Here is a 13,930-nt window from a genome sequence, read left to right on the forward strand (position 1 = left end):
CAATAAAATGCCAATGCCTCTGAGAGCACTTTCTGGTTTTTCTCAGCCAGAGAAACTAGCTCTTTCTTCTTTACTCCCAGCATTCTGCTTGTATTTTTATTTAAGATTCGTTAAATTTTGCCTTGTGTTCTATTTGATTTGGTAAATTCTCCTTGTTAATTCATGCATGAAGTCCTAGCTCTCCTACTCTGTGCTAGGTTTGTGCCAAGTTTGGGGAGAGACTGGTAAGAAAGACATAGGCCCTGTGCCTTCTTCCTGCTGACAGTTGGATGCTGTGTAATCCAATATGGTGACCACTAGCTCCATGCAGCGATGTAAATTTAAATTATGTTAATTAAAATGTAATAATATAAAATTAAAACTAAAACTCAGTTCCTCAGTTGTGTTAGTCATATTTTAAGTGCCCCATAACCACATATGGCTAGTGGCTCCCGAATTGGACAGTGCAGATTTCTATCACTGCAGAACTTTTATAAGATAGCATTGGTCTGTCCTATAGTGAGAGAGAGATAAAATAAATGAATGTAAGCCAATAATTCACTACAGCTGTGATACTTATTACAAAGGAGCACTATAGAGCAGCATAAGAACATAGAGCTGGCTGTCTTAGCTGAAGTCAAAAGACCTGAAGGAATGGATGTTTAAACTGATACCAGAAGGATGATGCTTGGGGAAGACAGCGTATAGTAAGAAGGAAGTATAAAGTATACTTTATAGTATAAAGGAAGAGTAGCTCAGAGCCCTTGAGGTAAGCTCCCGGAGTGTGCCTTGGAGTTGCTGAAGACCTAGCACCTAGCATATAGCTGAGGGGCAGTGAACTATCCACTGAATACGTTAAATTAAAGGGCTCCCTGTTTGACTTTGACTACCAAAATATTAAAGATGGGAGGCAAAGAACAACACCCACAGAATGCATATTTGTTGAATGGAACTACAATAGCTCAGGTTGGGTTAATTGAGTATTTTGCCCTAAATATTCACGCATTGGAATGTATAATGCAATTTTATGGACTGAAGTGTCAGGATTTATATTTCACACACAAAGTCTTGACGCTAACAAGGATGATCCTGCCAACATTGGGTTGCAAGACTTTCATGCTGATTGTAAGTCTAAGCTTTGTTCATGGTGAGAGATATTTACCATACAGTCATGCATAATCTTGTTCCAGTCTTCACCTGTGACAATTCGGAACAGTACGGTAATAGCCTTGCCAGCCGAAGAAAAGTTTGCATGCCTAATTTAAGAAAAAAAAATTAACAGAATGTGAATAGGAGGGTTTGTCATGAAATAGCATAGTTTGCCACCACCAAAACAAGTGGAGGTTGTAGCAAACTTGGTTGCTAAGTTACCTTTTCCAAAGGTTATACCTTTTTATTAGTTTGTCATTTATACTTGCCTCCAAATATAGCTGTCTGAACACCCAACTCTGGCATGACCACTAATTTATTGCCATTCATCTTGAATGACTAAGTAGGCAGGCTTTGGCAACTAAGAGATTCCTTCTTTCACTTGGAGGATGCTATAAAAGGTGGGGCAGCCATGTAGCTAATTCCTACAACCAGACATATCGGTATATACTTTGTTGTATCAGGACTTAAAAAAAAAAAAAGTGAGATGCATCTATGAAACTTAGGCAAATCATTGAAAACTGCTTTTCATATATTCCAACCATTTGGGGGGCTCTAACTTCCCATATTTTGCTGAGAAAGAAACCCAAAGTTATCTTAAAATTGTTCCAACTAAAAATAGTATATCATTTTTTGGCAATATGTAGATAGGAAAAGTGCTGGAATTGGGAGTAATGATTACTGAATGTTGGTGGAATTATGGATTCTTTTTGTTTTCTTTTATTTCTAAATTTTCTAAGGTTTTGAAATTAGACCTTTTCCGTTGAATAACCTTTTTCAACTGGAAAAATATTTAAAACTTGCTATTTTATTTTAATTTCCAACAGATTACTTCCCTTTCCCCTCTCCTAGACTTTAGTAGACAAAAAACATTTGTTTATTTAAAGTTTTATTACTAAAGTGTTTGCTTGATAAATGAATAGAAAGATAAATATACACCAACCTGTTAATGTTCTCCCCATATTTCACAGTACCAAACAAAACAACTCCAGCAAAAGCATAACACAGCAGCAAGAGGAACATGCCTACTATGATAAAGAAGCTCTTGTACATGCTGACGACCACTGTCAAGAGGAGCATCTTTAGCGTTACCTGGGGACCAGGGGTGGGAAGCAAGGAAACAGAGAGAGAGAGAGAGAGACAGAGACAGAGAGAGAGAATATTCAATCCATTAAGCTACGGAAGACCTGGGTAGCAACTAATTTTTAACCAGGTTGGCTCAAAAGTGATTCTTACGTGTATCATTTGAAAGTTGCTTTCTATAAGGTATTAAATCTAAATATTCTTCAAAACCCACCAGGCATTGGGTGAATGTTATTCTTACTTCAAACATTTCAGCCTCTTCACACAAATTAATAAGAGTAACAGTAAGCATTTTCACCTTCCATTTTCTCTTCTCCTGCTCCTCAATTCTCTGTGATAAGGGCTACACATTTTTGACTGACAGCAAGTAAACTCAGGCTTCTTCCACAAACAGGCTTTCACAGAAACAAACCTAAGCAATGGTTTAATACTAAATAACTATAAAATATTAAATATATTGGTTATGTGTACATATGGAATGTATATATGAAATAATGTTTGTAATAAAAAAGGAAACAGCATTGTAAAAAATGAAAAATATATGTGGAATATACCCATGAACATTAACAAAAAATATTAAAAAATCTGGAATCCCATCCTGGCTAATGTGGTGAAACCCTGTCTCTACTAAAAATACAAAAATTAGCTGGGTGTGGTGGTGCATGCCTGTAATCCCAGCTACTTGGGAGGCTGAGGCAGGAGAATCACTTGAACCTGGGAGGTGGAGAAAACAGTGAGCCAAGATTCCGCCACTGCACTCCAGCCTGGTGACAGAGCAAGACACTCCGTCTCAAAAAAAAAAAAAAAATCTGGAATCATGTAAACATACAAATTCATTAAAGATTATTTTTCTTTGAAGTAAAGTTACTTAACTTTATTGAAAATAAAAATAAAAATGCATTAAGAAAGAATGTTGGTTTTTGTTTTCATGACTGATATGTTACCTTTAATAAATTTAAATAATTTAATTATTGAATATAAAGAATAAGCAACATAAATGGCAGGAAACACATCGAATGATAACTAAGCTACTGATTCATTTAATAATATTTAATATTTGTTAATCTTGACTTATGATGTCTAGTAGTTTGTGACTGCATCCCTAAATACGCAGAGGTAAGGCTGTAATCAATTAATCACCATTCTTTCATTAACACATATATAACCTTGAATAAGATTCTTCACAAGGTACTTACATGTTTTCCACAGATGGAGAAAAACCTAAATACAATCACACAAGCGCCCATCATGTAGGTATATGCATTCTGAAATTTAAACAGAAGACAGCCTCTCATAATTTGCACAAAAGATCTTGTTACAGTTCCATTTTTTAAGTATTCCGTGAAGTATACTGAATAATTAGCCGAATATGTGTAAATTCTTGTAAGAAAGTTATCTAAAAAAGGTGCTGAAAAGGTCACTGCAAAAACTCATGAATAAATATGAGATTTAAAATTCAATCTCAAATGAAACTTCGGGTTCTGTTTTACTCAGCTAAATTCTGTATTTTGAAATTTATCTTACATAAAATGGTGACCAGCTTTTTTGTATATATGGTATGAAAAACATAGGATAACGGTGCACCATAGGAAGGTCAACTGACATAGGAGATAAAGGAATCCTGGCAAAAAGAAAGGGCTGATGGTGGAAAAGATTGCCAGAAGTCAGATTCTAGACACCACTGAAGAACAAATACACGCTCATTCTTCTAAGCTGATTTCAGAGAGGTCCTCCCTGCTCAGGAACACATCCAGCTCTTTCTTCAAGGGTGTGATTACCAGGAAGAGATGACTGCACTTTATGAATAAGAAAGCTTCATTTGAGAAACGATCCCACCAGCTATAACTGCAATAACAACCTTAACATTCAGCTGATGCCAGAGTGTGATTACTCTCAAGGAGGCTTGCCTAGCCAAATGATGACAGTCACAGATGGGCCCCGCAAAGGGGATCTAGCAAGATCCTTGGTGAGGTCTAAGCACATGAATGTGTGCACATAGCATCTTTGGATAGGGAACTTTCCTTCCCAATAGTCCACTGCAAAATATGGTGGAGAATGAGCATCCTTCCAAGACCAAAGAGGTTCTTGGAGAAGAACAAATACAGTTAAGCAGAAAAGGCAAATTGGTCTTTTGGGTTTAAGATTCCTTCTCTGAGGTTATCTGGGATTAGGGAGTCTACTTGACTTTTGCTTGAACTGAGTAGCTTTAGGTTGCATTTTGATATGGTTTGGCCATGTTCCCACCCAAATCTCATCTTGGATTGTAGTTCCCATAATCCCCACGTATCATGGGAGGGACCAAGTGGAGATAACTGAATCATCGGGGTGGTTTCCTTCATCCTATTCTTGCGATCATTAAGTCTCATGAGGTCTGATAGTTTTATAAAGGGCTTCCCCTTTGACTGGTCACTCATACTTCTTCCTGCCACCATGTGGAGAAGGATGTGTTTGTTTCCCCTTCCACCATGATCGTAAGTTTTCTGAGGCCTTCCCAGCCATGCAGAACTGTGAGTCAATTAAACGTCTTTCCTTTATAAAGTACCCAGTTCTGGATATTTTTCCATATCAGCATGAAAAAGGACTAATACAGTAAATTCATACTTAGAGTGGGAGGCTACTATAAGGATACCTGAAAATGTGGAAGCGACATTGGATCTGGGTAACAGGCAGAGGTTGGAACAGTCTGGAGGACTCGGAAGAAGACAGGAAGATATGGGAAAGTTTGGAACTTCCTAGAGACTTGTTGGATGGCTTTGACCAAAATACTGATAGTGATATGGACAATGAAGTCCAGGCTGAGGTGGTCTCAGGTGGAGATAAGAAACTTATTGGGAACTGGAGCAAAGGTGACACTTGTTATACTTTAGCAAAGAGACTGGTGGCATTTTGCCCCTGCCCTAGAGATCTGTGGAACCTTGAATTTGAGAGAGATGATTTAGGGTATCTGGTAGAATAAATTTCTAAGTGGCATAGTATTCAAGAGGAAGCAGAGTATAAATATTAGGAAAATGTGCAGTCTGATGATTTTATAGAAAAGAAAATCTCATTTACTAGGGAGAAATTGAAGCCAGTTGCAGAAATTTACATAAGTAACGAGGGGCTGAATGCTAATCACCAAGACAATGGGGAAAATGTCCCCAGGGCATGCCAGAGCCCTTCATGGCAGCCCCTTCCCTCACAGGCCTGGAGGCCTAGGAGGGAAAAATGGTTTTGTGGGCAGGCTCCCCCTGCTCTATGCAGCTTTGGGACATGGTGCCTTGCCTTCCAGCAGCTTCTGCTCCAGCCATGGCTGAAAGACACCAATGTACAGCTCAGGCCAATGCTTCAAAGAGTGCAAGCCCCAAGACTTGGTGGCTTACACATGGTGTTGGGCCTGTGGGTGAACAGAAGTCAAGAACTGAGGTTTGGGAACCTCTGCCTAGATTTCACAGGATATAATAGAAACAACTGGATGTCAAGGCAGAAGTTTGCTGCGGGGCCAGAGCTCTCATGGAGAACCTCTGCTGGGGCAGTGCAGAAGTAAAATGTGTGGTTGGAGTCTACACACAGAGTCCCCACTGGGGCACTGCCTAGTGGAGCTGTGAGAAGAGGGCCACCATTGTCCAGACTCTAGAATGGTAGATCCACTGAAAGCTTGCACTGTGTGCCTGGAAAAGCCACAGACACTCAACACCACTCCAGGAGGGGGGCTGTCCCCTGCAAAGCCACAATGGTGGAGCTGCCCAAGGCCATGGGAGCCCACCTCTTGCATCAGGGTGCCCTGGATATAAGACATAGAGTCAAAGGAGATTATTTTGGAACTTTAATGTTTAATGACTGCCCTGTTGGATTTTGGACTTGCGTGGTGCCTACAGCCCCTTTGTTTTGACCAATTTCTCCCATTTGGAATGGGTATATTTACTCAATGCCTGTACCCCCACTGTATCTAGGAAGTAACTAACTTGCTTTTGATTTTACAGGCTCATAGACAGAAGAAACTCTCCTTTTCTCAGATAAGACTTTGGGCTTGGACTTTTGAGTTAATGCTGGAATGAGTTAAGACTTTGGGGGACTGTTGGGAGGGCATGATTGTATTTTGAATTGTGATGACATGAGATTTGGGAGGGGTCCAGGCAGAATGATATGGTTTAGCTGTGTCCCCACCCAAATCTCATCTTGAATTGTAGTTCCCATAATCTCCATGTGTTGTGGGAGGGACCAGGTGGAGATAATTGAATCATGGGGGTGGTTTCCCCCATCCTGTTCTCATGATATTGAGTTAGTTCTCACAAGATCTGATGGTTTTATATGGGACATCCCCCTTTGCTGGGTACTCATTCTTCTCTCTCTTGTTCCCTTGTGAAGAAGGATGTGTTTGCTTCCCTTTCCACCATGATTGTAAGTTTCCTGAGGCTTTCCCAGCCATGTGGTACTGTGAGTCAATTAAACATCTTTCCTTTATAAATTACCCAGTGTTAGGTATTTCTTCATAACAGCGTGAGAAGGGACTAATACACATTTTATCTGGAGAAAGGAAAAACATGGGCCTTACTGCCTCTTCTTTCCACGTTTGCTAAAGATCTATTGCAGATACCTTCCCTCTTTATGTTTTGGAAGTAAAGACAACCAATAGTTTTTAGGATGAGAACCTGAATTCTTCACCTGAACTGCAAGGTCCTAAGAGGTCTGACACCTTACCCATCCAAATCTTGTACTATGCTAGTACTATGTATCTATCCTTCTTCCAGCTCTGTCATCTTTCCATCACGGGGACAGCTACCTGAAATGCCCTCCCCTTATCCTACAGATGGAGCCATCACTCCCTTGGGGATGTCTTCCAAGACCTCTCTGATGAAGCCATCTCCCACTATTATCTAAGTTGTCACAGGAACACAGGCTCTCCTTCATCTCCCTCATCATAGTCATTATACTCATAGATTTGTGAGCAATTGATGACTATCTGTCTACTTTTCCAGGATCTAAGGTTCACAAGAGCAGCAACTGTATTTGTTTTGCTTATAACATTCTTCTCAATGACTAGTACTGTGTCTTGTACTAGGAATTGAGAACCATCTAATGCTGAGAAAATAGTTCAGGGTGACTGAGAGCTCACCTAGGCTTCATACAGCTCCTGAGGCTGAAGGCAACCACTGGTTTAAGAAGGATGCTCACTATGTTCATGAGCACAGCATCTCGTATTAAGGCAAGCCCTTTAGGATGTGTAAATAAGTGTTTCCCGGCATGTCTCTAACATGAAGGGGATGGGAGAGTGGATAGAAGGAAAGAGGGAAAAACTAGTAATATTCTTTGGGATGAGATCAAGGATGACTAACAAAAATAAGGTAATTATAATAATGCCTATAGGCTTGTATAATCTTTCTAGTTCAAGAAAGCCTCAAATATATTATCTCACTTGATCTCCATAATGCCAGAGGAAATAGGTGGATTATGAAGTTATATTGCCTGTTCAGAGCAGGAAACAAAGGATCATTGAAGGCAAATAAATTAGTCAAGGCTGGAAAATGGTGGAGCCTAGACTAGGACCCATATCTTCCAGAGCTGTGCTGTCCAACATGGTAACCACTAGCCACATGGAACCACATGTGGGTTACTGAGCACTTGAAATGTGGCAATTTAAATGAAGATATGCTGTAAGTGTAAAATACCTACTGAGCCAAAGACTTCACACACAGATACAAGGATGCAACTTACCTCAATAATTTTATATTGCTTACACATGAAAATAATACTATTTTGGATATAGTCGTTTAGAAAATATAATCATTAAATTGTTAATAATTATAATTACATAAATAATTATAATTAATAAATAATTGTCTGCTTCTTTTTTATTGTGGCTTCTAGAAAATGATCATACAGGTATCTAGTGATATCTGTGGCCATATTTTATTTTCACTGGACAATATGGCCCTAGATTACAGCTCAGTACACCCATAGCTGCAGATTTTGAGTGGGATCTCGGACTGAATGGATGGTGAAGGCACTTTAGGTAAAATAGTGAGAACACAGGTATAGAGATGGAGAATCATATGCTTTAGAGAAGTGGAGGCTAAATGTCTTATAGAAAATGAAACAGTGGAAGTACCTGAGAATTACACTGCGAAATACTGACTATAATGAAGTGGAATGTATGCTATATTTCAGCTGAGAAAACAGGAAAACAGGATTGTAGTCTTCTGATACTAGCTTGTTGTGTGAATTCGGACAGTTCTCAATCTCTGTTGCAGTCTTCCTCTTTCTTTCTTCCTTGTTTTCCCCTTTGGTAAAATGAGGGGTTAAATCAGAAGATCTTGAAGGTCCTTCTCTTTCTAGCTTGCACCATCTAGGGCTTTGAGGGGCTAGGTTTTGACTGTGTGAAGAGTGCGGGGGTGTGTACATGTAGACACAAGCATGTCTGAGAGTCCATCACAGTCAAAGCTGGGCTTTAGGGAGGTCCATCTAACACCTCAGGGCAGGTTGATGCGGAGTAAAATGAGACTGGAAACAGGACTGAGCAGAACTGAACCAAACTGAAATAATCAGCTGAAATCAACTTGACTTCTACGCTTACCAGGAGGGCAAAGTGAAGCACCACCCATACAACGCCAAGTGACGTCACCAGGAGATCGTATCGGTTTCTTCTGCTTTGCCAGAAGCCAGCAGGTGACATTGCTATGATCTTCATGGTAACCTGGAGAAAAAGCAAAGAAGAAAATAAACAGAGGGGGGGTTTAGCACATATTTAAATGTATTAATTTGAGATGCATTATGTGTATGTTTTTTTTTTCAAATGAAGAAAATTCTAAATTATTTGATGTGGACACAATATTTTTTTCATTGAAAATGAGACAAATACTTTAATGCCTTTTGAGGTTTCCTTTTAGGCCATGTGCCTACACTGTCTGTCTGTCTGTTGTCTGTCTATTTATTTTTTATTATTTTTTGAGACTGAGTCTCGCTCTGTCACCCAGGCTGGAGTGCAGGGCCGCGATCTTGGCTCACTGCAGCCTCTGCCTCCCAGGTTCAAGCGATTCTCCTGCCTCAGCCTCCCAAGTAGCTGGGGTTATAGGCATGTGCAACCACTCCTGGCTAATTTTTGTATGTTTAGTAGAGATGGGGTTTTACCTCATTGGCCAGGCTGGTCTCAAACTCCTGGCCTCAGGTGATCCACCCACCTTGGCCTCCCAAAGTTCTGGGATTCCAGGAGTGAGCCAGCATGCTCAGTTATACTATCTATTTAAAGAATAACTGTAAACGATGTAGTAACTAAAAAGAAGAGTTTATTACCAAGATATATGATTTTATTTTTGAAGCTAAGTAGCTTACAAATCTGTTCTTTACACTCTCCTCTGTTTTATAACTAGTTCTGATCATAGGACATTTTTCTTCCTGAAGCAAAAGGCCATAGATTTTGGGAAACATCAACCAGTATAGGGCAAAATGAGAATCTGCTTGTATTTCAAGAAGACTGTCCTGGAAAGCGATATTATATGAATCACATGTTAAAATAACCTTGTCTGGGCCAACTTGCTTTGCCACTCTATTGCAATTTGAGTCAAAGAATTATAGTGGCTTGCACCATTCCCTCTAAATATTAGAACTCGCATAACTAGATAGGCCAATGTTCAGACACAACAATCGACAGCAGCATTTCTGTAGTTAGAAAAATCTGATGGACAAAGTGATGTCTTTGTTCGAGTTAAGCAGAACCGCTTAAGAAGGAAATATCCTAAGGGCAAAGCTTCAAAGGCAATGGAACACAGAGAGGAGAGTAAGTGGCATCAAAGAGGGATGCTGATTTACTTTAAAACTGTGCACAGATTCCCCTAGAGCTAGCTGACTCATTACAGTACCTCCAGAACAAAGATGAAGGTGAAAACAACTGACATGGTTGCCAAAGGTACGGTCACTGGGTCCTCAACGTCCCACTGCAACAGAAACAGCGCACAAGTCATTGCCCACATCCATCGGACACACACAGGCTTGCCCCTCTTCTGCCCACTTTGCCATGACAGTGAATCTTAATTTTTATACCCAAGAACATAACTGTGAATGCATATAGCAGCTTGTGATACTCTCGGATGCAGCAGTGAATACACAATTCATTCCCAGAGCCTTAGGGTGAAACTAAGTACCTTGACAGAGAGCAACACCGACTGGGCCAGGACGAGTAATGCAATTGTCCTCTTAAAAAATGGATGCTGGGTTATGTCATACATTTTAGCTCTAAAACCATCATTATCTAGAAAAGAAAGGTTTGGGCAAGGGCATGTTAGACACAGGTCACATTTACTTTCTTGCCATTTATTTTCTTAAATGCTTATCTTAAAACCCATTACATTTTCCTTCCCAAACAGTTCCATCTATTGTGAGGTTTTTTTGCAGCAATGGCTGGCTCTGAATATTTAAAGGGACAGTGCATGACGCCGTCTATATTGGAAAGAGAAGTGCATCGTTCAATTTCTGTCAGTTTAATACATTTCACTCATATTTTTAAAAGGCAAGCGCAAATATATTTTATTTAAAAAATTCATTTTTTCATTAAGGCTTAGTCTGAGAGCACTGAAGCACAGCCTTTGGGTGGTTGATTTTAATAGCCTTATGGAGAGATCTGTGGTTTGGAGCCTGTTTCCATATTAACTTATGCACAGCCTCCCAGCGGCCTCACGATTATTATTTTAATTTAAATCTGAGACTCCTGGGGAATTGTGCACACTAGTGCCCAACATGAATAAAATCAGAGCATCTTGGGTACCCGGGCGAGGCGGGAGATGAAGAGGCTGTGCGATCTTCAGTCGGCTCTTCAGGTCTTCCCATCTTCTCTGATCGACAGTCAGCAAAGCCGTCCCCTTAACAGACAAAGGAAAGCAGGAAACAGCCTTTTGTCACGTGCTTGCACCAAGAACATGACAGATGGGGTGCAGAGACAAACAGGACTGATGTGGGGGCTTGCGCTGACCATGTTCTTCCAACTGTGGTGGTTAGAAAACATGGTCAGAATGCTCAAAGTTTGTCTTGGGAAGAGTTCCCAAAATGATGACCAGGTGTTTCAGAGAGAATTCAGCAGCCTTCAACTTGTATCTTTGGAGATGTGTAACATTCAGGTTTGGGAAAATGTAAAGAGGAGTTTCTATATAATTACATTTTCAAAAAAGGATACTCACTCATAGTAGTTAGTTTCCTTTCATTTCATAGCAGCAAAATTATAGCTTGTCAATGCTACGGCTTCTAGTTAAGGGTATTTTGTCTTTCTTTAAAAGAATGTCTAATATGTGCAATTGCAAAACTGTTTTTGAGAGATACTAAGTCACAGAGTTTGCATTTTAAGAAATTGGTGCTGTGATAACTGCCTAAAGGGAATTCCATATTCTGTATAATGGAGTACTTGATGAAAATGCATATGATAAAATGATATCGTATTGCACTGTGGTGCATCATATTTTATCATAAAGGCAGAAATGTAATTTTAAAAACTAGACAAAAACCCCACTCTCTCTTTCCTTACCCAGAGCTAACCACTACCCTTCAGGTGTGCATCCTCCTTACTATGTTTTCAGACTTTCGTGCTTATGTATGTATCAATACATAAGAATTTGTTTTGAATTTTTTAATATTTATAGAAATGGTGTCCAACATGTGATTATTTATGCTGTTTCTTTATATCTTCATTGAACAGTATACTTTCCATACAACTAGATTACTAGATCTAACTTGTTCAACTGCTCACAAACACTGTCCACTGTACAATATCATAATTTATTCATTTTACATTTATGGACTATAACCAGTGCTGCAATAAGCATCCATGTACTGTCTCACAGTAAATATCTATGAGGGTTTCTCCATTGTAAGTCTCTAGGAGAAGAATTGATGGGATCTAGGAATGTAAACATCTTTACACTTACCAGATGTTGCCAACTTGCTTTCCAAAGAGCAATAACCAAAACAAATCTCCTACCAGCAATATACAAGTGTTACCATATCCTAATATTCTTGCAATACTCGATATTACTAGACATTGTAATCTGACCACTTTGATAGGTTGAATGTATCTAATGTTGTTTTACATACATTTGTATGTGTGTAAATGGTGATGCTTGTATCTTCCTATGTGAATTGCCTATTCATATCCTTTGCTCATTTTTGTATTTTGATATTTACTTTTTAATTGTTTGTAGAGATTCTTTATAAACGCTGGATACTAATCTTTTGTCAATTATGTAAGTTGTAAAAAGTTTCTCTTAGTCTTGGCTTGTATTTTTATTTTGCTTAGAGTGTCTTTTTTCATTCAGAAAATTTTAATTTAAATATAATCGACTTTATAGTTTTTTTCCTTTGTAGATTTTACTTGGTGGCTAATGCGATGAAATCCATAATGACTCCAGGGTAAAAAACAAATGCCTACTAGGGGTGGGGAGGGGAACTAGAATAGGGATAGTCAAATGTTGATTAACAGATATGAAAATACAGTTAGATTGCAGGAATAAGTTTTAGTGTTCCATGGTAATATAGGGGATGAATCTAATTGATAACAATTAATTGTATATTTTTAAATACCTAGAAGAGAGGATTTTGAATGTTCCCAACACAAAACAGGGATAAATGTTTGAGGTGATGGATATGCTAATTATCCTGATTTGATCATTACACATTATAATACATGAATTGAAATATCACACTGTACCCCATAAATATGTACAATAACTATGTGTTGATTGAAAATAATAATAAAAGCAAAAACATTATTTGCTGCTTATCTGAAATTCAAAAAAAATAAATGCTGACATGGTTTAAAAATGGTTTAAATTTTGCTTTTCCTATTGAAGTCTTTAATTCATCTGGAATTCATTTTTGAGTATGCAGTGAGGTAGAGATCTCAGCATAGCTCTTTACATCAATACAGTCAATACCCCCAACACCACTCCTTGTTGGTCTCACCACCCTCTGCACTAATTTGTTGAGCTGCTTCTGTTTTCTGCATACACGGGTCCCTGCTGGGTCTTTCTAGCTTTTTCTGTAAGTCTAATTTTCTATACCTATAACAATACTGACACTGTTTTAATTATTGTAGCTTACTTTCTGGGAGATACATTTTGTGCTTGAAAATAATGCACGTTCTCAAATTGTTTGAACTAGAGTTTTCCTTATGTGTTCATTTGATTGTGTTTATTGTATCAAGTCTCATATTTCCTTTTATTCTTCTCTGAATTATGAGATTTTTTGAGAAATATGTTAATATCTTTCACTATGATTTTGGATTTTCTAGCTTCTTTTTACAGCTTGGTTAATTTTTGTTTGGTACATTTTGAGATTTGGAAGTTCTATACCTTTTCCCAATAATAGTGTTTAAAACTGTTCTTTCTGATAATCACATTGCTAAACCACTTTTCTCACTAATTATAAACAAACACATGTTCTCTAGCCACCATAGACATTAACGGAATTACTTTGTTAAACAAAAAAATAATTTTGGAAAGTTGAACTCTGAAAGGATCTAAAAGAATAAGCATGGAGATATCATCCGATCATTAATATATAAAAATCTCTGAAAGTTTATTATTGTCGAATTAGGTTAATAAATCAAACACATTGTCTTATATAGGTAGAGAAATCAGAAAAAATCTGTATTACTAGTATAGACTTGGAACTTTTTAAAGAGGTTTCCATTTTCAAAAGAAGACATATTTTGGCCGGGCGCGGTGGCTCAAGCCTGTAATCCCAGCACTTTGGGAGGCCGAGA

At 38.5% G+C, this 13,930-nt stretch overlaps 1 protein-coding gene across 1 annotated transcript in view; it reads right to left on the minus strand.

Moving 5' to 3' along the window:
* Window positions 1–13,930, minus strand: part of NALCN (sodium leak channel, non selective) — a 338,653-nt gene that overhangs the window by 17,946 nt on the left and 306,777 nt on the right. The window contains exons 30-36 of the mRNA XM_011933944.1: window positions 10,946–11,039; window positions 10,326–10,432; window positions 10,044–10,118; window positions 8,762–8,881; window positions 3,408–3,476; window positions 2,072–2,220; window positions 1,142–1,235 (exon numbers count right to left, since the gene is read on the minus strand). Of these exons, the coding sequence (XP_011789334.1) occupies window positions 1,142–1,235; window positions 2,072–2,220; window positions 3,408–3,476; window positions 8,762–8,881; window positions 10,044–10,118; window positions 10,326–10,432; window positions 10,946–11,039 (708 nt within the window). The remainder of the gene's footprint in view (window positions 1–1,141; window positions 1,236–2,071; window positions 2,221–3,407; window positions 3,477–8,761; window positions 8,882–10,043; window positions 10,119–10,325; window positions 10,433–10,945; window positions 11,040–13,930) is intronic.

Source organism: Colobus angolensis, unplaced genomic scaffold (genome assembly GCF_000951035.1).
Source record: "Colobus angolensis palliatus isolate OR3802 unplaced genomic scaffold, Cang.pa_1.0 Scaffold13, whole genome shotgun sequence".
NCBI classification, from domain to species: domain Eukaryota; kingdom Metazoa; phylum Chordata; class Mammalia; order Primates; family Cercopithecidae; genus Colobus; species Colobus angolensis.